This window comes from Anomalospiza imberbis, unplaced genomic scaffold (genome assembly GCF_031753505.1).
Source record: "Anomalospiza imberbis isolate Cuckoo-Finch-1a 21T00152 unplaced genomic scaffold, ASM3175350v1 scaffold_81, whole genome shotgun sequence".
Classification (NCBI taxonomy): domain Eukaryota; kingdom Metazoa; phylum Chordata; class Aves; order Passeriformes; family Viduidae; genus Anomalospiza; species Anomalospiza imberbis.
In genome coordinates this window covers 58,843-81,782 of record NW_027100426.1, presented here as the reverse complement: position 1 = coordinate 81,782, position 22,940 = coordinate 58,843, and the positions used below count along the sequence as shown (strand labels likewise).

Below are 22,940 nucleotides of genomic sequence, written 5' to 3'. Positions count from 1 at the left end.
CTTAAAAAGAATTTGGACACAAAACTTGCAAGCTCTCTTCAAGGAGTCACCACTGAACTCTCAAAGAAGCTGTTGACAAACCTTGTACTACTCATCCTTGAGACTCATTGTAGTTTTAGACACATTTTAAGTATGAAAAATACATCTTCTTGTCTTTTCAATACGCTGCTCCAGTCAAACTTTTTGACAGCTAAGATCCATGTGAAGTGACAAGAAGTCAGTCATCATTTTTCAACATAATTTTAATCTCCACTGAGGGGAAATTATAGAAACATGTTAACACAGACAGCAAATGTTTGGGGAAAGACCATATGGTGCTATGATGGGGGTTTAGTTCATAGAAATGTAATCTAGAATTTTATAAAAATTATTTGAAAGAATAAGAACATCTTTCAGTAATGTCAAACAGTATAGAAAAAATAAATCTCAACATTAGTCATACTCTGATGGTCCTTCTAGCAAGAAATTTAAAAGTGCTCTTTAATCCCAGTGTAGCAACTCAAGCTTAGTGCAATAAGTCAGATCAGGTTTAAAGCAGGTATTTATAGCAGTTGTGCAATTCGTACAATGGACAAACCCCATGATCTAAACATGAACACTAAATGAGGTAAGAATTAGAATTAAACATTCCTTAAACAGTTTACACAAGAGTTTACTGCTACAAGGAAAATCCTGATGCTTCCTCACAGGACAGCTCCAACCTAAACACAAAACTTGTAGTACAAATCAGTGAAAGTTATAAAAGCTCTTGCAAAATATACAGTTTAGTACATTTACAACCCACTGCTACAAATAGTACCTAATGCAAAATATACCAACTTGAACAAAGCCAAACTTCCCAGGTAGGGCAACTGAATTTGCTTTGAATACACTATTTTGTTCCAAAATCCTCCTAAAAGCTCCATATAAAGTTAGCACATTATCTTAATGCAGAAATGTCACTGCATTCCTAGATGAACAGATTTGCTTACTAACTAGGACTGCAACTAGAAGTACCATTGATCTCTGAGCCAGTGAAAGACAGCAGTAGTCGGGGAAAAGTAATTAAAATCTACTCCTCACTGTTTTATACATGGCAAGTTGGCAATAATAAGATAGCCTATATTCCTACATAGTTTTTTCTTCAGGGTTGCTGAGAACAGCAAGATCAGCTTTCACTGGACTGTAGTTTCTCTATCTGTGAGTTACAGTGCATAGGAACTACTGCCTGTCACATGCAGAACACCAGACTGGTAATGGTGAGCCCTTATGGCTCACTTGCATATGAAGCCAAAGGTGTTTCATATTCTATTTCACAAGGTGTTTATGAGCAAGATTTAAGTCACTATCAACAACAGGAATAAACTATGAATTTACTAAACATTCCTTCTAACTGCTTCGGCTTCAAAGCCATAAACAAACTGCTCTGGCTTTTACAGTATTGCACTTCCCTTTAGTGTTAAACTGACAGCTGAAGTCTGCACAGAACTCATTTTATAACAATATTTCAATTTAAAAAGCAATAAATAAAATGCAGTATTTAAAAAACCCCACAAAACAGTAGCTTTAGTCCATATTTCTCCCACCTCAGACCATGCTGCACCATCTGAAATAGGTCTGGGACAGTCTTTGGATACCAACTGCATAGTTCTTCCAACATAACAGACCCCCCCACCCCATATCCATACTTCTTTAATCAGAGAAGCAAATTAAGCTTTCTACAGCAATATCAGACACAAAGACAGTACCCTTGAGTGCATATTTCAATTAGTTTAAAAGGATGTGTTGCCTTAGCTGAAGATAAATTCAGGAGTTAGAGTTACTCTGTATTGCCTCTGGGTTATGTGACCAACACTCAGTGACCTGTCACTGCAGTGACAAGTTGCTGAAGTCCCTGGCAGAGTCTCTGACCATGTGATCCAGGCTGGGACTCCCAAGAGCACAGGCTGCTGGGCGCTCTCTGCCCAGGAGCCCCAGGCTGTGCAGGTTGAGGATGGAGTCGGCGATGATCCGCGCCGTCCTCTTCTGGTACCCCCCGGATGTCACCATCAGCACGGGGACCCCACGGCTCCTGGCAGCCCTGAACACCACCTCGTCCCTCTTCACAATGCCCTGCAAGGTCACCACAGGAAAAAACAAGTGATAGCAACATGATGCTTCAGTTCTAACCTGTGATTTATGGATTTAGGGTATTGGATGCTTGCTAAGAGTTTAAGCCTTACAGCTTACAGTAGCAATTAAAATTAATTTAGAGGTCCTGTTAGCTGCTTTGCATGCCTAATCATTAAAAAAAAAAAAACCCAATCACAAAAACCCTCAGCAAATCAAACATCCTTGGCTTGTTTTAGAGGACACAGCAGATAAAAGTCTTTAGTATGAATTCCAAATCAAAGGTCAAACTCTAAACTGACTGCAAATTTGACACCTATTTTCCAGGTGAGGAATTAAGACTAGGAAAGACTCTCTGAATTCACAATGCTTTAATTTGTGCTTGACTTGCACAGCACCATCTGTCAAAAGTTTAGTAACTTGATCAAAATTTCACAATCCTACAGAAAAGCCCAAAATTCAAATCAAGTTTTACACATTCACAATCATTGGCTGAATCTTAAGTCCCAGTTTCTGCAATAAGAGCCTGTGGTTAATGCAACAAGAATCTATAGCTGAAGGGGAAGTTGCAAAATGTAAGCAATGGCAAATCCCTAAAAAGAAAATAAATTCTAAGTAATTTCTTACTATGAGAAGTGTATGGAAGTGAAAAATAACAAAGACTGCTGACCAAGAGGTGGTGGACTGTCACTGAATCCAGGCAAGAGCAGAGTGTGAGTGTTCTGGGTTTGAAATAAGCACATGAGGGTGAAAAATCCTTCAGGAATGAGTGAGAACACAATTAAAATCTGCTTTTGTAAAAGCAGAGTTCCAGATACATGCAACTCATCAGAACTCCTCAAAAAAAAAAAAAAGCCCAAAATCTAAAAAACTTGCAACACAACTTGTTGGGGAAGATGAAACAGGAAAGCCTTATAAATATGATTGCCTGGCAAAAGATTTTGAGAACATGGAAACTGTAAGTGAGATTGAAATGAAAGCAAGCTTTGAGATACCAAGCCTTGGTTACTGAACAACTGGAAAACAATGGTATGGCTGGCTGAAAGTAATCCCCCTTTGATGAAACAACTTTGATGAAACTCTTTTGATGAAACTCTTTTGATGAAAAAACTTTGATGAAACTCTGCTTGCAGACAGCTCCAAGGGTCAGAGCAGACCCTACCAGCTTGGCAGAAGGGGTCCAAAGAGTAGTTTTTAGGGTTTAAAATGTAACACAGTACGGCAATGTAATCATTCTTATAGGCTGTAGGTAAATGCTATAGGATTTGTATCCTGTACTAGATTGGTTAGTGAAAATTAGAATATTCAGCACAGAAGAAGGTTTATGGTGTTGTAACGGGAACTTCCCTCCCTTGCTCCTTCAGCTCTCTCTTTTGGCCTGCTCCGAGCTGCGGCTGGCAGCCCCAAGCAGGGCCCTGCACCCACCCCCTTTGCAATGAGCCGGAGTTCCAAGCCCTGGCTGCAGAGATCTCTCGTCTCCGTCCCACCCACTGCTCCTACAGCAACCAACAGCTTACAAGGGACAGCTCCAAACTTCAATACCTGCAAAGCTGCTGAAGGGAAAAGGCATCACAATGCAATCAAATACAAAACCAAAAAATTCAAGAAGCAGCAGCAGAAGTGTTTCAAAATGAACATGCACTGCTCAGGCTGGTTACAGAAGAGTGGAAGAGCATCAGGAAATAACATCCTGCCATTAATTAGACCACAAACAGATGGCAAAGGGAAAGAATAAAACACAAATGTAGCAGAAAAAAAGTTATCTCGTGAAACCATCCAAGAATATTCTTCACTGCACAGTCTGACACAGCCCTGGGAAAGAACGAGGAATAACAAATGAACAGTAAGACAAAGGAAACCGAAGAATTCTATTAGAAACAGATCCTTAAAGAAAGGAACAGAATTACAGGAGGAGCTGCAGGGCCCTGGGGACCCAGCAGTGGATGCAGCACTATTATCCCACACCAGAACTGGAAGCAGCCCCTGCTCTCAGGAGCCTCACTGCTCCAGCAGCTCCAGGGGGAGCCTGCAGGAGCTGAGGGGAAAACATGTGTTTTTTCCCAAATTTCTGTGGAAAACAACAGCCTGGCACAGCTCCCACTTCCAAACAAAGGGAAGAGGGACTCAGCTGATTCACCACAGGCTTTTTTACAGCCTCATGAACCAGGAAACCATCACTCACAGCACTCTTAGGAGCCCCATTCTGGGCACAACTAACACTGTAGCAGGAGCTTAAAATAAAAATGACATCTTCAGGAGCAGAACTGAAGTCTGGACTAAGGACCTTTGAACGAAGGGACTGTGTAGGCACGATGCCTTTCCAGCACTGGGATTTCAAGCCTGCACACCGGAGCCAAGAACCCTGCCCTCAGAGCAGACACTAAAGGCCTGAGCTCCCTCCAGCTGTGCAGAGAATGCCTTTCACCTCTCCTCATGGCCAGGGAAGATGCTTCACCTTTCTTCCCCCATCCTCACATTCTGTGTCTGCACAGAACCCAGCAAACTACAGCAACTCATTTTTCTTGGCAATTAACACTGCTCCTTATCAAAGTGCAGAAATTTGGGGGTTTTTAGAGGCAAATCCAAAGAATCTCCCTATGACCAAGCTGCCACTTCCCTTGGTTGTCACTGCTCTCCAGAGGGCTCTGCTTCACCAAACACCTCCCACCTCAGGTCGTCTCCTCTCCAAGGTCCCAACCAAGTCCAAGCCCCTTAAGCTCTTCCTTCATGCAAGAGAACTGAACAGAATTAAAACTTGAACAGATCAAGTGGGGGCCCAAAGAGTGGAATCTGAGAGCTCACAGATCAAACAAGCACTCTTCTGTATTGATCTGGTGGCCATTAAAGAGACCTAAATGTGAAACAGGAGAGAGATAGCACAGAGGAGCTGTCAGAGAAGGAATCACAAAAACCCATGAAGGAAATAAGAGGACTGTGAATTTTTGCTTATTTTAGAAAAGCAGAAAGGTGAAGACTTCTAAGAAACTTTTCAGAATAAACCAAAATTTGAGTCTGGTAGCAAACCAGAGAAAGTAAACGGTATCTAAAGAAAAATATCAAGAAAAGGAAAATAACTGTTCATTTGTTGAGAATACACAGCCAGGCTGCACAAAATTGTTATAACCATGAGGGTAGTATAAAACAGAAGAAATTAAGTGTAAGATACACATGGGGGGCAGGTGACAAAAGAAATACATTGCAAAATGGGTCATGTGAGGGGAAAAAAGAACCACAGAAAGATCAAACCAAGCAGGGAAAATAGAAGTCAGGTGAAATGTGAAAATATATGTAACTCCCTGGTTACTGTTTGGGTGTTGGCAATCAGTGTATTTTAGAGAGAAGATGAATGATACTGGAACAGGCACCAGAAGAACAAAAATATTCAGAGTCAGGAGAGACAAGAAGGAAGGGATGTCACCACAAGCCCCCAGCCAAGTGATAATTAGCACTGACCCCATGATTGCAGAAGGCTGATCAATCACTTCATTATACTATACTAGACCATAAAGAAACCCATCACCCTTACAGCCAGCCTGATACACTCAGACCAGATTGGTCAATCCATCCAAACACCATCCAGTGTCCAATTAAGAAATCACTCTTTGGTAAACAAATCTCCATGACACATTCCACATGTGCACAACAGCAGGTGCAGCAAGTGGAGATAAGAATTGTTTCTCATTCTTTCCTCTGATCTTCTCACAACCTTCCCCAGGAAAATGCCTTTGAAAATTGTGTTTTCACTCTGTGGAGAGAGCTGCTGCCACAAAGAGAAGGGAGAAAAGGCAAGGGAGATGTGTGTCTGTGCCAGGACAGTGCTGTGCTGGGGCAGTGCGCTCCCTGCAGCCCTGGGGAGGATATGCTGCTGCAGCTCACGTACCTGGGGGGAAATGGCCAGGCCTCCCAGGGGATCCCCATCCAGAATGTCAGTGCCAGCATTGTAAACAACGATGTCAGGCTTGAATTCATTCAGGGCTCCCTCCACGTGGGTGTGCACCTTCTGCAGGTACTCAGTGTCCTCTGTGCCCCACTCCAGTTCCACTTTGCGTTTTATGGCACCTGAGGGACAGCAAAGCAAGCGCTGCTCAATAAACAAAGCATTGCTCTGAAAGAAAATGCACAATTTAGGTAAGCAAGCGAAAAAAATTACATTTCTGGAAGCTCTCTCAATACGCTGCATTTTCACAGAAACATTAATTAAAGAAAACTATTCAACTGCTTGTTTTCTCAGCAAACGTAAAGCAGAATGACCTTGAAAAAATTCCATTGAAGAGAGAAAATTAGATGCAGGACAAAAAAAAAAAAAATCTGAGATGCAAATGGAAAATGTTATTGAAAAACAGCTGATCTGCAAGTCCAGTTACCAATCAGCAGAGAAATCATAAAGAAAATTATTAACTTAAAAGTAACCTAAATAAAGCATAAGGCAAAGAAAACACTGAACTGCTATTGCAGAGGAAACAGCTGGGGGAAAAACAAGATAAATATTACTGAGAAATTATGAAGATGTTTTATTTTTATCACAACACTCAAAACTTCACAGCAAGGGATCATGAATTTATGTGAACTTCTTTATGAATGTATAACAAGATTCAGCTTTGCCCCAAGCATTTTCAATTTAATGTTCTTACCCTGTAATCCTACCAGAAGAGCAAATATCAATTCTTAATTTAAATCAAATTATTTCTAATGCTTCTAATAAAGCAATAAAAGTAGAAAATGAAGGCTGAGAAGGTAAAGGAAAGAAACCCAAGGTTATGCAGCTGAGTTTTGGGTGCTTTTATGGAGGGATGTGTGACTACCTCTGAATTAATCAAAGCCATGCCAGAGCTGTTCCAAGGCATGACTTCTTCCTCACACTAAATGATGTGGAGTCTCACATCTTCAATAGGGATTCAGCCCCCACCAAGTGTGCAAGAATACCCTCAACACAGAATGACAATTACTCTTGTGATTGCTGCCTTTTGTTCTGCTTTTCATCTTTGTTCAGCATCAGTGAAGCTTTTCTTTTTCATCCTGTTATTTTATATTGCATCAACAATAGTTTCAAATATTTTTGCTTCTTTATGGTTTCTCAGAGTTTCAGCCTTTCCTACATACCCTTCAGTGAACCAGCCCTATTCCTCATCCCTCCTTTCTCCTCCTGAGCCTGTGTAATTCCACACTGCTTTTCCCAGAGACTCAATATGCTTATGGCTTAGCATTGGCAAGGTGAGCTGCCCCTTTTCTCCCCTCCCTAATGAAGCCCATGGGGCAAAAAATGTGTTGAAGAGGTTCCTGCAATAAAACCTGGAAAATGGGCAGGAAGTCCAAGGAGACAGTTTACCCTAAGGATCCAAAATCTCATGTACAAGCCTCTGCCCCTCAGCAAGGAGTTTCCCCTGTGATCCCATCTCTTCCTGGTCACCTATTGGAAAGTGTTTAAGGGACTTAGCCACAAAAATCCTATTTAGACATTCTTATGTAAAGTGCAAGGAACTATATTCACATGGCTCTGGCCCAGCCCCGTGCACCTCATCCTTCATCTGCAGAAAGGGAATGCTGGAATTCAGGGTGGTACTGCAGCTCAGTGCTTCAGACTTGCTAACAAGGACTGACTCTGTTTTGGTCTTAATCAATTTGTTCAAATGCTGCCATGTGGTATATGAATAAAAGGATGCATTTCTTGGGGGAAATTCCCCCATATTTGCTTGGAATTTGTCTGCTTCCAGACATGGTGTGCTTTAAATGGTCATTTTTTAGCTTAAAACCTTGAAGTACTACAATTTTTAGTATTTTTACTAGTCAAAAGACAGCAGTGAAATGCACTGCACCTAACTCTTGTCAAGAATCCAAATGAAGTAGGTTTTTCAGAACAACAGCATCACTGAAGGAATCCAACAGCAGAACAACTCCCCCAGCATCCCCTGCCTCAGTGAACAAATCAAGCTTGTAATAAATGACATTGTAACAGAATCAAAGACCAAATAAACTTGGGGCTTTTGCATTCCAATTTAACCATTATCAAAGTCCCACTAATTAATTGTGGCAGGTCACAAGACACAACAGACACATCACAGCAGGGATAAACAAATCACAACGAAACCAAATCAAGCACCAGCTCTTAACGTGGGGATGACAGGGAAGGGGGAAATCCCCATCCCTGCAGGGATTTAACAGTGTGGATGTGGCATTTAGGGACGCTGGTCACTGGTGGCAGTGCTGGAGAAATGGTTGGACTCAACCTCAGAGGGACTTCCCAACTTTAAATTCTATGGTTCTGTTCCAGGACTTGCTTTGCTTCCTACCTTGTGACACATTCAGATGCAGATTGTTTCCTTCATGCTTATCAAAAAAGTTCTACTGGCAAGGCGACACCTGAATATGTTATAACTTCACTCTCAAAAGAACATGAAACCTTTTTACTCAGTATCAGCTAATCCTCTCATAAATGTAATGTAAGGGAAAGATGATAACAACTCTCTTCAAATCAAAGGATTATTCAACTTGCTGCTCCAAGCTCTGGAATGGACTGCCAACAACATCCACTGACACCTCCCCACACCCTGCATTTCAAAATGTCATTCCTGAAGTGAGGGAAAACACTACAGCATGAACACTATTATGATATATCACAGTGAGCAGTGAAAATGATGTGAAATTAAAAATCATTAAAAAAAGAAACCTATGCAACCTAGTGTTGCAAGGAAGTTTAGTAGTAAATAAAGAAGTTAGGTAACAACACAGTAGGTCTGGTACATTTGGGAAGATGAATTTCAATTATACTCACGTTTAGCAAAACCATCACCTGGGTAAATATATCTATTGTATGCATCCATAATATAAACCCGAGGATCATCCATAAAGTCCCTCTCATGGCCATTTCCCTGAAGGAAATTTACAGTTAGCTATTCCTAGCATGCCAACACAGCATTAAATACAATGCAAATTCTAGAGTCATTAACACTACAGAAGCTCTACTATTCAGAACTCCTGTGTCATTCTCTTATTTATAGTCCTGGAGATTATTTTGAGGTGTGCAGTTTTGAGGGGCTTGACAGGATCAGTCTGAAGACTGCAGGTATTACCACAAATAAAATCCTTGTCTCTCTGAACGTAATTTGCATGGATCTCATTACACATTTAAGAAAAATAAGCAAAAATCAGAAGCTAATTGTCCTCAAGAGCATCACAAAAACAACTGTGACCACCAAACAGATCTAACATCTTCCAATTGTACAAGAAAAGTCACTTTCAACTGCTGCAGGAATACGGATATTCTTATGAAAGAATCAATGAATAAATAAAGCAGACTACAGCTCTCCTGATAACTCAAGCCTTAGTGAGGTAAGTATTCCCTGGAAAAATTACAAACATTAACAACCCAACAGTTTAACAGCGGAAATTCCCTACAAAAAATTGTACTGAGTGTAAAGAGGGATGCTGGAGAGAAAATTCGGGCTTGGAATAGTTCCACCTCCCCATTTCTGAATTTAAATACTATTCTTTTGGCTCTCACTTATTTTCACTAATACAAAAATCATTTTACCACAGCAATCACTAAGATAATTTTGTTCAAATCAGTGTATCATTAAGGACCACAGCCCTCTCCCTAGAATTTCACTTGAAACACAGAAACAGACATTTCCATAGATACATCTGCTGTAATTCCATTTTTATTATGACAAATGACAACTTTATTTATTTCTTCAGCATCTTTTGTCCACAAAGAAACGGCTCATGCACACAAGCCTAGGAATATGAAAGCCTCTGGGGGAACCATTTCCTTATGAGAGGTGAAACTCACCATTGCACTAAGAACTGGAACAGTCACAAGATGAGAGTATCTGCATCCTTAAACAGGATCTGCTGAGCTACTTCAGACACCTCTCATCCCCCAAAGAAAGGAAACAACAGGTGTTTTAATGTGCACACTGAGACTACAAGCACATCTGAAAACCAAAATACATTCCAAGAACTTTTCAAAACCAAACTACCCCCATATAGCACAAAAAAAGTCCACAGCCTGACAGAGAGGCTGGAGAGAACCACGAACAAAAAACATCTTTCTACTGCATAATCTGTGTCCTGATATCATGGTGATTTTAGGATGCATAAGAGAAATGAGAGAAGATTAAAAACTTGCAGCCATTAGGCTTTCTCAATGCCTTAGAACTGCATAAAAATGGTTTCTTTACACATAATAAATCACCTGAAATGCCTCAGGTTGGACATCACTTTGGTGCATTAACTGCCTTTCTAAAAATACCATTTCTGTCCTTTCAGGATTTATTTTGCAAATCCCACCAAAGCCGAGATTTGATCTCAGTACCACAGTAAATCACTCCACCAGGTAAAGAAGGATGGATCCTGTACTTCATTAGCCTGAAGCTAGGCTTAAAATTAAACCACTGAAGGTCAAATCCCTCCCCTGCAGAGGCTGCTGCAGTGACCAAGCATTGGGAATCAGCTGGGACTGTGTCTGGAGAGATCCTTGTTTCTCACGGGAGTGCAACGCAGCAAGGTTTTTACATGCAGCCACATGATGGAGCTGCAACTCAGGTTAATTTTATTAAACTGGCTTAAGAAACTTTTGGGCCATAAAATCATGGAAGAATCAACTCTTCACAGTTCTTCATCATCTCTGATTAACTTTCTATTCTGTGATTTCATGTTTGTATTAAAAAAAGGTGTTTACCACACACTTTTATTTCAAGCAAAACATCCGCAGCACTGAATACAGGCAAACTACTCACCTGATGGGCATCCAGATCAATAATTGTGGCTCTAGACACTCCTTGTACTCTCTCAAATAAGAACTGGATATATAAGCAAGGAAAATAATGGAAAAATTCATGAAGTTAGGTGACATTGAACTGGAGGCTCAAAGACTGCACAGTGCATGACTGTTGGAATTTGAATGTAGGGCACATCTATTGGTTTTAATCACCAAATAATCTGAGACATGATTCTCATACATTTAATATTACATCTCTTATTTGACATAAAAAGGTAATTTTTATTAAAATAAAACCCCTATATCTTTCCACCAGATAAAAGAAAGAGGCCAGGCCCACCCAGGGATCACAGAGCTGATGGTGACAGCATCCAACTGCAACAGCCTAAAATTCAGTGTTGAGGAAAAGCTGCCATAAGGACTGCATGCTTTAGAGCCACTTTTAGTGAGAGAATTGATTTCTTATTCTGTCTGGGAAGAAAAAAAATGGCTTTTACTTCTGTGAGTCTTAACTTTGCTGCTATGTTACCATCTTTAATACAGTCATGGTAAAACCCAAAGATTTTGTACGAATTGTCACCCACTATAATTTCTCAATCTGTATTTTAATGGTAGGTGAAAAAAGAACACTGTGGATTACTTTTCTGCAAATTAGAATGTACAGAAATTAGGATGTTATGTCACATGGTGTGCTGCAATCATTAGAGCTCTTTAGTGTTTGATTATTACTGATACTTTATAAATATTCTAGTATACAAATATACCATAGCTCATTTGATAAAAATAAGCCCTAATTGCAGAAGACTCTTACTTCAGCCATTCAACAGCTAAATACCAAATGTATTCATTCCCATTTGGTGACTATTTTGGAGTCACTCACATTTTTATTCATGAATCTGAACCAGTCTGAGCCCTGTAGGGTGCAGTTTGATTCAGAGAGGGGATTTTTGTCTCTGCATTTGTCTTGACTGTGACCACTGAAATCAATGTGGAATGTCCAGGTTCACCTGCAAGGCCAGGAGAATTATCACTGAGGATATCAGAAATCCATCTAGTTTGATTTGGAGTGTTTTTTGCAAGATAACATTATCTGTGCAATTGCACTGATGCCTATTTACCTTGATAATTCTGACCCCTGCAACTCTTCCATTCCACTTTACAACTCTCCAAATCCCCATTCCTGCCCATCTGGAAATGGCTTCAATTTTCTCCTATTAGGATGTAAATTAGTGGGCTTCTCCTCCATTTGCACAAACAGCAGCAAACAGTGGTTTAAGAGCAGTTCTTACCTTGATGGCCAGTGTGATGTCAGCATATGCACAAAATCCTCCCCCTTTGTCACTGGAGCAGTGATGGAAACCACCCCCTGAACAGGAAAACGTTGAAGGGGTGAAAAGCCACATACTAAACAAAAGCCAGATACTAAAAACATTGATGGGCTTTGCAAAGAGATGTAAATGAAAATCAGATGCTTTTAACACATTATTTAGGGTATCACTGAATTTGTACTCACCCACATTGATGGCCCAGCCTCTATCCACAGCAAGCTTTCCTGCCTTAAAAAAAATTAAGTTGGAATTCCATAAATGAAAGAGGTAATATTTAATTTCTGCTCCCACCCCAAATCACTCCTGGCATTCTGACATGCCCGTGCAATTTTCAGATCTTTTGCTACTGAACCAGATCTCTGAGTACAATACCTAACAAAATTACCCTCAGAATAAGGAGCTGAAAGAGTATTTGCTATTCATCTGTATTTCCTTCTCTGGCAGCTGGAAAAGGGAAAGAGCAGCGCTGGGAAGAGTAAAAAATAATGAAGCACCTGATGTCCTTCCTGTTCATGCACTAATAGAGGAATGTAAGCTCAAAATCCTGGAACACAGACATAAAAAAGCATCGTTCCAGCTGGGGATAGGACCAGACAAGTGCTCCATTGTGAAGTGTCCTGGTACTTCTTCTAATTTTTATATGACAGGACATGCAGGGCATAGATTATTATTGATATTTCCCCCTCCAGTCCAGGAAAACAGTGCCTGTATCTCTCCTTTGAACTCAACTGACATTCAGGGAACAAAAAGTATTGACAGAAAAGAGACACACAAGGCTTTTAACTGAAAATCCTGATTATTTTGGCCAGGAAGAGTCAAACAAGCGTTTAAGTGCAGCATTCCTTAACTGGTCTGTAAAAAGTAATATTACTTTAACATATATAATATATTACTAGTTACAAGTGGAAAAGAAAAGGTGGGGGGGAGATAAAACATTTAAAAAATGATTATTTTTGTCCGTAGTCACGGAAAGAAAAAATTACACATCGTATCCAAAATGAAGTTTGGACAGTTATGAAATCTTTATAACCAATATTTACATTTGAGCGGTTTTAATTCAGTACTAGGACAACTACTGGTATGGTAAACACGACCCTGCTATGATCATGCCAACTTACACAAATTAGATCTTGGGGAAAGACTGCAGTTTCTGAACTATAAAACCCATTAAGTCCCAGGGAGAACACATTATCTGTGATTTATCACACTTCCTAGGGACTCCTCACCAAAACTCAATCTTCCCACATTGCTAAAATATCATTAAAAACTAGAGAAACTCAACAGGAATTTTTGTAATAAACAGGCCTATCAGGAATAGCAGAAAATTGCACTTCTGACTTGTACCATATAAATTTTATTGTCTGATGAATCAAAATTGCTTTTAAAGTACATTCCTGCTTCCTCAGAATTAAAAAAAAAAAAGGTAAAAATAACAGCACATGGCCTCAAGATGAATCCCAAAGTGCAAGATGAATCCCAGGAGTGGCATCTGTGTTTCAGGAGCCATCAGAAAAACCAGACCATTGGTAGGTGCCTCCTCTACCTGAGCACATTTCTAACTGGTGAACAGACACCTGGGAGTTAAAGGTAACACAAGCACAGTGAAAAACATCACCAACATTGAGAAAAGTATTGCCTAGCTGGAACCAAGCTGAAAGAGGCTCCACACACACTGAGCTCCTGTCAAGAATACCCAAGGCAGAGCATTAGGAAGCTCTTAACTCTTCCCAAGTTCCTCTTTCAGACCATTGCCTTCATTCCTGTGACAATCTTGCAGTGGCTGTAATGAGAGGAAACTCTGCAGGTCCCTGCTCAGCAGGACCTGCTCTGAGTGACAACCAAATACTTTTAAGCACCTTGAACTACATGAAATTCTTTCTCCCTCCTCCTCCCCATCTCTGCTTTTGCCAGTTCATGCCTACCGAAGGAGGCAGCACTTTTGTTACCTGGCCTATCACCACAATCCAATACATCTGAAGACTTATCCAGAACCTAGCAGGTTCTTTCAGAATTCAAATCCTTAAACAGTCCTTAAAAAAAGTTGGTTTAACTTCTGTATTTCCCAGCCTAACTCACCTTTGACATCTAGGAGCTGCAATAAACCCTGTTCCTGTATCTGACACGGCAGCACTGTCCAAGGCTGACACTCTTAGTTATATAAACACCACAACAGATTTACAGTGTTTGATGAGCAAATTTAAACATGATAAAAGTGGATCAAGAGCACCTTACCATTATTGTTCCTCCTGTCTGGGTTCGTAGAGGTTTCAGAACTTTTCTCTGAACAATGAAATTGGGAAGAAAGGCAACTGGAGGAATTTCTGTGATTGTAGCCACAACAAATGACCACTGCAAAGGGGAAAAAGAGAATTCCAGTTAATGTATTGTGGTTTTATGATGACACTTAGCTCTTTCATTAGTTGTTATTTACTGAAAAGGTGCTCACAGGTCTTTAGGAAGAGTTTTAGTATTTTTAGATGGAAGTGACCACACCAGTTCTTAGTAGTGACCTCTAAACAGGTCCATCCTCAAGTTTTTAACTATGGGAATAATCACTTTACAGATTTTAATATCAAACTGTATTAAATCAGCAATTTTTCAGGAAGGCAGTATTTCAGAAAATATAATATCCCTCAGACTGGGAAGAAGAATTGTAAAATGCCCTTCAGCTACACTTGGTATATTGTTCAAACCTAGAATATCTATTTCTGTGTGGAATCAAAAGGATGTATCAAGGAGAAAGCAAACACAAACAAACAGACAACTGAACTAAGAAGTTCAAACACTTAAGTGAACACACAGTACAAACTTTAGCATAGAGAACTGATTAAAATGTATTTAGCATATTAAACACTTCTGGAAAATGTTTCAAGGAAACATTTTGTTCAAAAGTCTTCAAGGTTAGAACACAAAATATTTGCAATATGCAAATGCTTTTTTTTTGCAAACACATTCATTACTTCAAAGAACTTCCACTAACACTGCTACCAGTGATAACACTGCTAAATATATTTCAAAGCCTAAGTCACAAGCAAGAATACACCTGTCCAACCAGTACTGAAACACTGAGGGACTGAGGATTACGACTTGCCACGATGTACAAAAAGTCTGAACAGATCCTATTTTCTGCAACGTTAGGAACTGTAATGAGACTGAGAGCATTGGCTGCCCCATTCCTGAGCTGGTCACAGCTGGCAGCATGTACGGGTGGGCAATGTGAACCAAAGGCAATCACATCCCCATCTCAGGGTCCTCTGATGCTCAAAATAACTTTCCAGTTAGCAATACTTCAATTACCAGGTACTACTGGGTGGGTGAAGGGGTGGCATTGCTCATGAAGTGCCTAAGCCCTAACTATATTTTCCCAACAGTTAATTTCAAAATCTCTCTACTTTTATATTTGCAAGACTTTATTCTGTTACCATCTTATCAACTGTCAATCACAAGGTGCTTTAATTATTTTTTAGTGCAGTCAATCTTGGTAAAGCCCCTTTGCAAGACATTTTAGCTTTTGAACAAACACATTATTAAAAACTATATTCAATCCTGTTGTTCTAAAATGGAAATGAAAAGGTCACATTTGGATAAAAAATGAATTTGACCTCAAATGTGAACGATAATCACACAGAAAGTTTTAACAGAGTTTAAAATAAGATTAACGTCAACAGGGAGAAGTAGGAGCAAACTCAAACCAACAATAATGCAGCTGCAGGTTTTTAAGTGGAGGTGAGAAGTCCAGGTGTGGTGGGAGTTTTGGCTCCCAGGCTCACTGGTCACAGCTGAGGCCATTCCTGCTGCCACTCACTGCCCACACCTGGGCCTGAATTGGGATTAGTAATTCCCAACAGATGGGGGGAGTCCCCAACTGGGAGCAAAGTCTGGGGGTTCAAGAAGGTGAAGGGAAATGCTTCTCCACTTAGTAACTGAAAATCTGTGGACTGTTTCATGCTTTTTTTCTTCAGTGTGCTGGTTTTGTTTTCCAGCATTCCCCACAACAAATTCCCAGACCAGCTTTATCCTCAGCATTTGCATTTCAGTGTTTGCTCACATTTGTTACCACAGAACTTCTCATAAATAAAAGGGGAAAAGCACAGTCAGAAACTGGCTCTAACCTTATTGCCTACCTCCTTCCCAAAGGTCAGAATGCTGACACGCAAGAAATACATTATTTTACATAACACTAGAAAAAGACAGCAAGTGGAAAAATACTGCAAGGAAACTACCCACAGTCCAGTCATTACCCTGGAGATCTAAATTCTTCAGAGGAATCACTGAGGGGGAATCACCTCAATTCAAAAGGCCAGACTTTGTTGTGAGGACTGAGCAGGGAAACAGGGAGACCCCTTCCTGCCAACACAGACCTAATTTCCAGCAGCAGAAGTAGCTTGTGCACACCTGTGTGTTTCTCTTCTGCCAAGGCTCAGCTGGCCTTTCAGCTGCTGCTAAGACACCAATCACCACCTACTCTTGCAAGTGTAGGCAATTTCCTACCACATTCATGTTCAGATTTTAAATGAACACTCAAGTGATCTATTATTTTAGGAGACATGGGCATTCTGAGAAAGGCAAGCAACTTTGTAGTCTTTCTAGCTGATCTAATATAAAACTATACTATTTATACCTATTTATCTGGATTTAAAAGAAAAATAGCACAGTAGACTTTGGATAAGGCAATAAAGAGCTTTCACAGGGCTTTTTCATGTCTAGGATGTTATTTTGCTTTTGCAACTAAGCACTTTCAACTTTGCTGCTTGGCAGGAATCTGCTGGGGTGACCAACACAACATCTTCCAGTCCCTACACTTGCAGTGAATACTCTCTCAAGAAAAGGGGAAGAGGAGACACCCAGTTAATCCCATTTGGATAGACACAACAGTGCTGGTCTTCACCACAAGACACAAGTTATACAAGTGAAGCCATCCCATAGGTACTAAAAATATTATTATGGCATTCCAATCTGAGCTGTGCACATTAAACCCTGCTTCAAAGAAGTGATTCAGTAAAAAGAGGTGGGTGGTTCTATGGAATTAAAAGTTCAATACCAAGAATAGCTGCAATAATATCAAATCTAATGATGCATGAAATTGCATGTAACTTCATAGCACAGAATGAAGAAGCATAAGAGAACTCAGAAAAGCAGTTAAGAGTGAAAAAGTTCACAAAAATAACAGATCACTTTTACAGAAAAATAAAGCATTCCAGAAATAGCAATCCAAGGACTCTTCCACTGTGGAAGGGCATGGGTGACTCAAAATAACTTCTTTTGAATTATGAAATGGAAGATTATTTTTTCTTACAAATCCATTCTCTGCCCTCCAAGCAGAGTTGCCAAGTAAAAGTAATGTCACCTGCACTCATCTACTACCTATTTCCACCCACAGATGACTGGATAGATTCAGAACCAGAAATCTCACGTTTATGCTTTAGAGTTACAGCAGAGTTAAACAAACGTATGTTTCCTTCGAAATATACAAGGAATGTTCTTCATCCCCCCTGCAGTCCTGTGTGAGCTGGCTCTGGAAACCTTTATGACAGATAATGTGCTTGGTTATGCCCTTACACTGATCTTTCAACTCTCTCCATATTCCACTGATCCAGGCAGTCTGACTATGAAGCCAGTACTTCCCCCCAACAGACTGACCACAGAACCCCTACACACATGTTCTGTCAAGATTACAAAACCCCATAAAGCCATCTCTGCACTGGAAAACATCCAACAAAGTACCCCCATGTTAGTGGTTTCTATTGTGTTTTCAATTGCAGAACTGTATTTTATCAGAGTACAACAAAGCTTACACTGCTGAACACTAAAACCCCGGCACTAACAAGAGTATTACTGACATCTCAGACATTCTAATTTTGCCTATGTTTAATTTCCCTGAAATATCCTCTCAGGTCACCTATTTAATATGGTAGACCCTCTTTCACCTCTCTGTAGTGTGAAATGCCCAATATTTCTGTGGTTTTCTTTCAGTATTCTCAATAACAATGTAATCAGTGTGATCAACAGATACCATTCTATATCTGTAAGGCTGATTTAAAACAACTGTACAAGACATCCACTGCCTTTGACACTCACTCTGGACAGTTTGCAGGAAAAACATACGAAGAGGTACAGCACCTTTAATTTATTAAGGTAGCGCCTGGTGTGAACAACCAAGAGATCTTCATCAGTCGCCTCCCGTGCCTGCACAATCAAGTCATCTGCAATTAGTTTTTCTTCTGCAACAGGAGAGAAATAAAAATTGGCATTGTACAGCACTGCTCAGCTCCCCATGTTCCCCCTCCAAACACTCTGCTCTGACCTCGGTGTGGTAACTTCCTCTCTCATGTTTATTGCTGGAATGCCTTTAGGTTGCTCAGAGTTTGCAAGTTTACCCGTGTCACAGGTAAGCTGTTCAGGTAGTGTGTATTTGAGAAATTTTGTGTACAGAAGTTTTCAGAGTGTGCTAAGATCATGGGAAGTTCTTCTCTGAACTGAAAGGACAGACAGGCAACGACAGAGGATGAACATACAGTGGAATCACACGACTCCTCACAGTTTAGGGCTTGGTGTACTGGGGAAATCTTGGTGCTTGTAATATCAAATAGCCACCATTATTTTAACATGCTTTAAGAAATCCCACAGTTTATACTAGGATTTAATCCCCTAAATCATAGAAGAATAAAGTAATAAATCAAAATTCAAAACAAAGTAATGGCTTGGATGTTCACAGAAGCAAATAAGCTTAATTAGGATATTTCTATTACCCCCTACCTCAGTCTAATGTCAAGAAAAAACAAAGAGCAGCTATTAATTCTTAGAGACTGAAAAGATTATTTTAAAACTTAGTTTTATAAGAGCAAGTTCCTCCAAGAATTCAGAATGAGTGCATATGATCACTACAAACAATTATAAGGAATCCCAGTGATCTTCCCAGGCAAATTTTGATATTTAATTGCTGCACAGCTGTAGCCTCCTAAGCCTGTATCTCTTCTTTAATTTTATACTTGGAGGAGAAAGACAACAACTCTGAAAAGTCAGAGATTTTGCTCTGAATTGTTATACAAGAACAGCACCTGCAACAACATTTGTTTTGGCAAGCTTCTGTTTCTCCTGAGGACTGAGGAACAATTCATTCATGCACTGGTGTCAAACAGAGCCAAACTGCTGCCAGCTTCCTTCTCCAGGAGGAAGGGGCTCTGGAAAGATGCTCACTGCTGATCTGCTCAGTGATAAGGCACAGGGGAGGGTCAGGTGTTGCCAGGAATTGCTACACAGCCACAGCAAACCAAGTGCCCTGGGGCATCCTGGGGCTTCTTCCTCCTTTCAAAGGACAGTAAAGTAATTGGGGAAACTGATTTTCTGTGAAAGCCTGAGACACTTGAGAATAGACGTGTCACAGAAAAAGAGCTGGAGGAAAAGGCTTTACACAGAAGAAACAGAAAGGCAAAAGTTCTGATTAGTTAAGAAAACTGTCATGGAACACAACACTAAATTATTTAAGGCTGGTAGAGGAAAAAGCCAAAACTCAGCTATGAAGTTATCAGAGTGTTAAAATTATTTGACCTCAGTTAAAAGAATACAAGTTAGCCTGCAGTGGGAAGGGCAATCCTGAGCTGCAAAGGATCATCAGCTGAAGGAGTCATTAGGACCACATAAAAAGAGGCCTGGCTTTGGGACAACCAACAGCCTTTGTCCTGGCAAGAGAAAAAGCCTTTTTTTTTTTTTACCCTTGATGAGCAAGTTCTTGCTTTAAATGAAGAGATGCCAAGATTTCACAGGCCCTGATCCTGCCCCTGCTTCTTACATTTCCATCTCCTTAATGCATTTCTGCCTGTATCCTACAAATGGTTTAAACAGCAATAATTAGAAGCGTCATAAAAAGCTCTGGCTGTACCAGAAGGGCCTCAAAGCTCTTACCAAACATCATCAGAGCAATAGGATGAGGTTGCTAAAGAAAAGACTAAAGTGCTACAGCTGCACTTCTCCCTCAGCCTGAGAAGCTCTGTGTGCAGTTCAGCTTGAATAAGTAAGTTACACCTGCAGCAAACCATCATTAACACCTGGTGTTTCACCAGCCACAGGAATGCCCCAGCTCCTGCTACACCAGGTGTAAAGGCACGGAAGCACAAGGCTATAGGAAGCCACACACTGCAATTCAGGTCTGGTAAGTCCAACACAAGTCTGTACTAACCACTTAATTTTCCTTAGATTTTGTGCAAATGTTGGTTTAAGAGGCTTCTGTTATGTTTTTACCTTTCAAGAAACTGATGACTTTCCCCCATTTCCCTGCATCAAAGGGGTGCAGCTTCTCAAGTCCCATGAAGGTGATGTTGTAGTCTGGGGAATACACAATGGGCCAGCATCCCAGCGGGGGGTCCTCGTACAGCTCCGTCCTGTGAGGCCTTGGCAAGCAAACACACACCAGTCACCACTTCAAACCCATTTACCAGTTTGACACTGAAGGCTCAAGTTACAAATTAGCCCTAATACCGACTTTGCAATTTTAAAAGATGGTACTTCCAGCAAAAAAATGGCAATATTTGGTTCTCTCACCTTGTCTTTCCAGGTGTGTCAATCAGCACCTCTACCTTCAAAGGTGCACCCAGTTTGCAGACAACATTACCTTCATTACCTGCATGACTAGACTCCTACTTTAAATTCTGTATCAAAACACAAACCACAATGCTTCTAACAACAGAAGCTTGGAAAGATTTCAATGCTCCTTTCCTAGAAAACAACAAACTATTTTGTGGCTGCCTGAGCAAACTAATAAGCCTTAGGTTTTTATTTGCAGAGCACAGAACCAGAGGACATGCTGTTAACTCCAGATGTCATACCTGTAACCCTTCACCAATACTTTCTTTAGCCTCCCCCTCCAAATAATTTTATTTTCCCAATACCAGGAAGCAGAGCCAGCTCACAGCCCTCCTTCACGAGCCATTCACAAACCCAGCAATGTTTATTAAATGCTCTGTGTTTACAAACACAAACACCAATTGTCTGTGGACACCTGCATGCACACGTGGGTCAGCAGGACAAACCAAGGCTGAGATGGGATTCTGTGTTCACGCTGAGCCTATTCCACCACCTGCTGGTTGCCTTCTGTGCCCCAAACGCCACGTCACTGCAGAGACGAGATGCCGAGACCTCTCCTGCTCCCCGAAATTTAAAGAATGGAAAAGGCTATGCAACATACTGTGCAAGACACAAAGGTCTTTTGTCAGGTGAACAATACAAACAGAAACACCCTTATTTCCAGCCTGAACACGTTCAATAATACCCTTTCAAAACCCTGTTAGAAGCAACCCAAAGGAAACACGAGGACAATGGAGGTTTCTCACCAGAACCCGCAGCCCGGTGCCTACACACCACCCACACTGCGAGCCAGGGCCCCCCAGACCCTTCCCTCGGCCCTCCCCGCGATACAAGGGAGGGAAGGGCTCCGGGGAAGGTGCTGGGACACCCCTGGCTGTGACAGCGGGGCCTGGAGCCTCAGCTAAAAAACGGGCATTTCTCCGGAGCCCGGGGCGCCCGCGGCGGGACACCGCCTTCCCGGCGGGACACCGCCTTCCCAGCGGGACTCCTCCCGCCGGGGCGGGGCCGGGCCGGGCCCGCGGGGGCTCCGGGCGCTGCCCCGGCCCCAGCTCGGCCCTGCGGCTCCGTGGCGCCGAGGCCGGGCCGTGCAGGCCGGGCCCTGCCGCCGCTGTCCCCAGAGCCGCCGCTGTGCCCGGTCCCGCTCCCCGGGCCCCGCTGCCGTCCCCTGCCCGTACTCACATCCCCGCCTCCGCCGGGCCGCGCAGGGAAGGGCCGGCCCCGGCTCCGGCCCCGCTCCGGCCCCGGCTCCGCCCGGCGCGGGGCGGGCGCACGGCAACACGGGCGGGGCCGGCAGCGGGGCCGCGGGCCCGGCCGCGCGGAAGGGTCCCCGGCTTGTCAATGGGATCGGCGGCCGTGCGCCGGGAGAGGCCGCCGTGCGCCGGGAGAGGCCGCCGCCGAGGGCGCTGCTCAAGAGCTGGGAGGTTGCGGGGCAAGCCGCTGGGCTGATGTTGGGGGTCAGAGAAACGCAACGTCAAGGGCCTCAAGGCGATTCGGCACTAACGGTATCTTTGGATAGGAAAATGCCATCCTCGATGTAAAATAAAATTAACAGTTCACACCAGTAGGTCCTAGTAGGTCTACAGAAAAATGGGGAAAGCAAAGGTGAAATAGTGATCCTACCTAACAGCAGCGGAACTGTTGGTGATTTTGACAGGTCAGGATCAACATCACTGAATTCAGGCACACAGGAAAAGAGTGTCAAGTCAAAACCCCATTTCTAAGCATAGTTAACTAATCCTGCTTGAATATATACAACAAGCATTTCTTACACAGTTGTACAGCTAAATCAATAATATCATGAAAAACGGTCCATCAATACGAGCAGTATCTATGAATCCCAGGATAAATGCCCAGAACCACTCTTTTCACTGGAGGAGTAATATCTCTTTATGAGAGTCCCTGATAAATGTCTTTTTTCTTAAAATATGCCGGCTTTGGCTTGGCATTCAGTTTTGATGGATGCCTGGGCTTCACCTTAGTATTTATTTAGCAGCAGGAAACTGTTACACCATGAAAACATTCTATCGCTTTGACATTATCTTTTAATTAACATTTATTTTGTTCTGGTCCTTTGTGTGCTCACCTCAGTATTCCTCCAGCACATTTACCTTTTCTTCCTTGTTCCTGACTACTTGGGACTTAATTAGAGTTTGAGTATTTGGTGAACAAGCTACAAACATAGCTCGTTAATGTTTTAAGCCCTTCGCGGGGCTTAATTTCTACTATGT

The 22,940-nt window shown here is 41.7% G+C and overlaps 1 protein-coding gene across 5 annotated transcripts; it reads right to left on the bottom strand.

Moving 5' to 3' along the window:
- Positions 1–221: 221 nt before the first annotated feature.
- On the bottom strand, positions 222–21,937 carry HDAC11 (histone deacetylase 11). 5 transcript variants are annotated; one of them, XM_068179243.1, is made up of 10 exons: positions 21,892–21,937; positions 20,371–20,519; positions 18,211–18,353; positions 14,365–14,481; positions 12,318–12,360; positions 12,094–12,170; positions 10,824–10,886; positions 8,858–8,954; positions 5,969–6,147; positions 222–2,091 (listed from the first exon to the last, which is right to left on the bottom strand). In XM_068179243.1, coding segments are annotated over exons 1-10 (1,116 nt in total). In that variant the 5' UTR covers positions 21,894–21,937; the 3' UTR covers positions 222–1,845. The 5 variants fall into 5 exon arrangements, with proteins under 5 accessions (XP_068035344.1, XP_068035345.1, XP_068035346.1 ...); XM_068179244.1 differs by having other exon boundaries at positions 18,253–18,353; XM_068179245.1 differs by lacking the exon at positions 21,892–21,937 and adding an exon at positions 20,671–20,992.
- Between the last annotated feature and the right edge of the window lie 1,003 nt (positions 21,938–22,940).

Bases quoted from the DNA above. Each gene is read 5' to 3' on its own strand.
- HDAC11 (XM_068179243.1), bottom strand. The intron at 18,354-20,370 runs GTAAAAACATAA...CTCCTGTTGCAG, and splicing joins AGTCATCAGTTTCTTGAAAG to AAGAAAAACTAATTGCAGAT. The intron at 12,171-12,317 runs GTGAGTACAAAT...TTTCCTGTTCAG, and splicing joins AGGCTGGGCCATCAATGTGG to GGGGTGGTTTCCATCACTGC.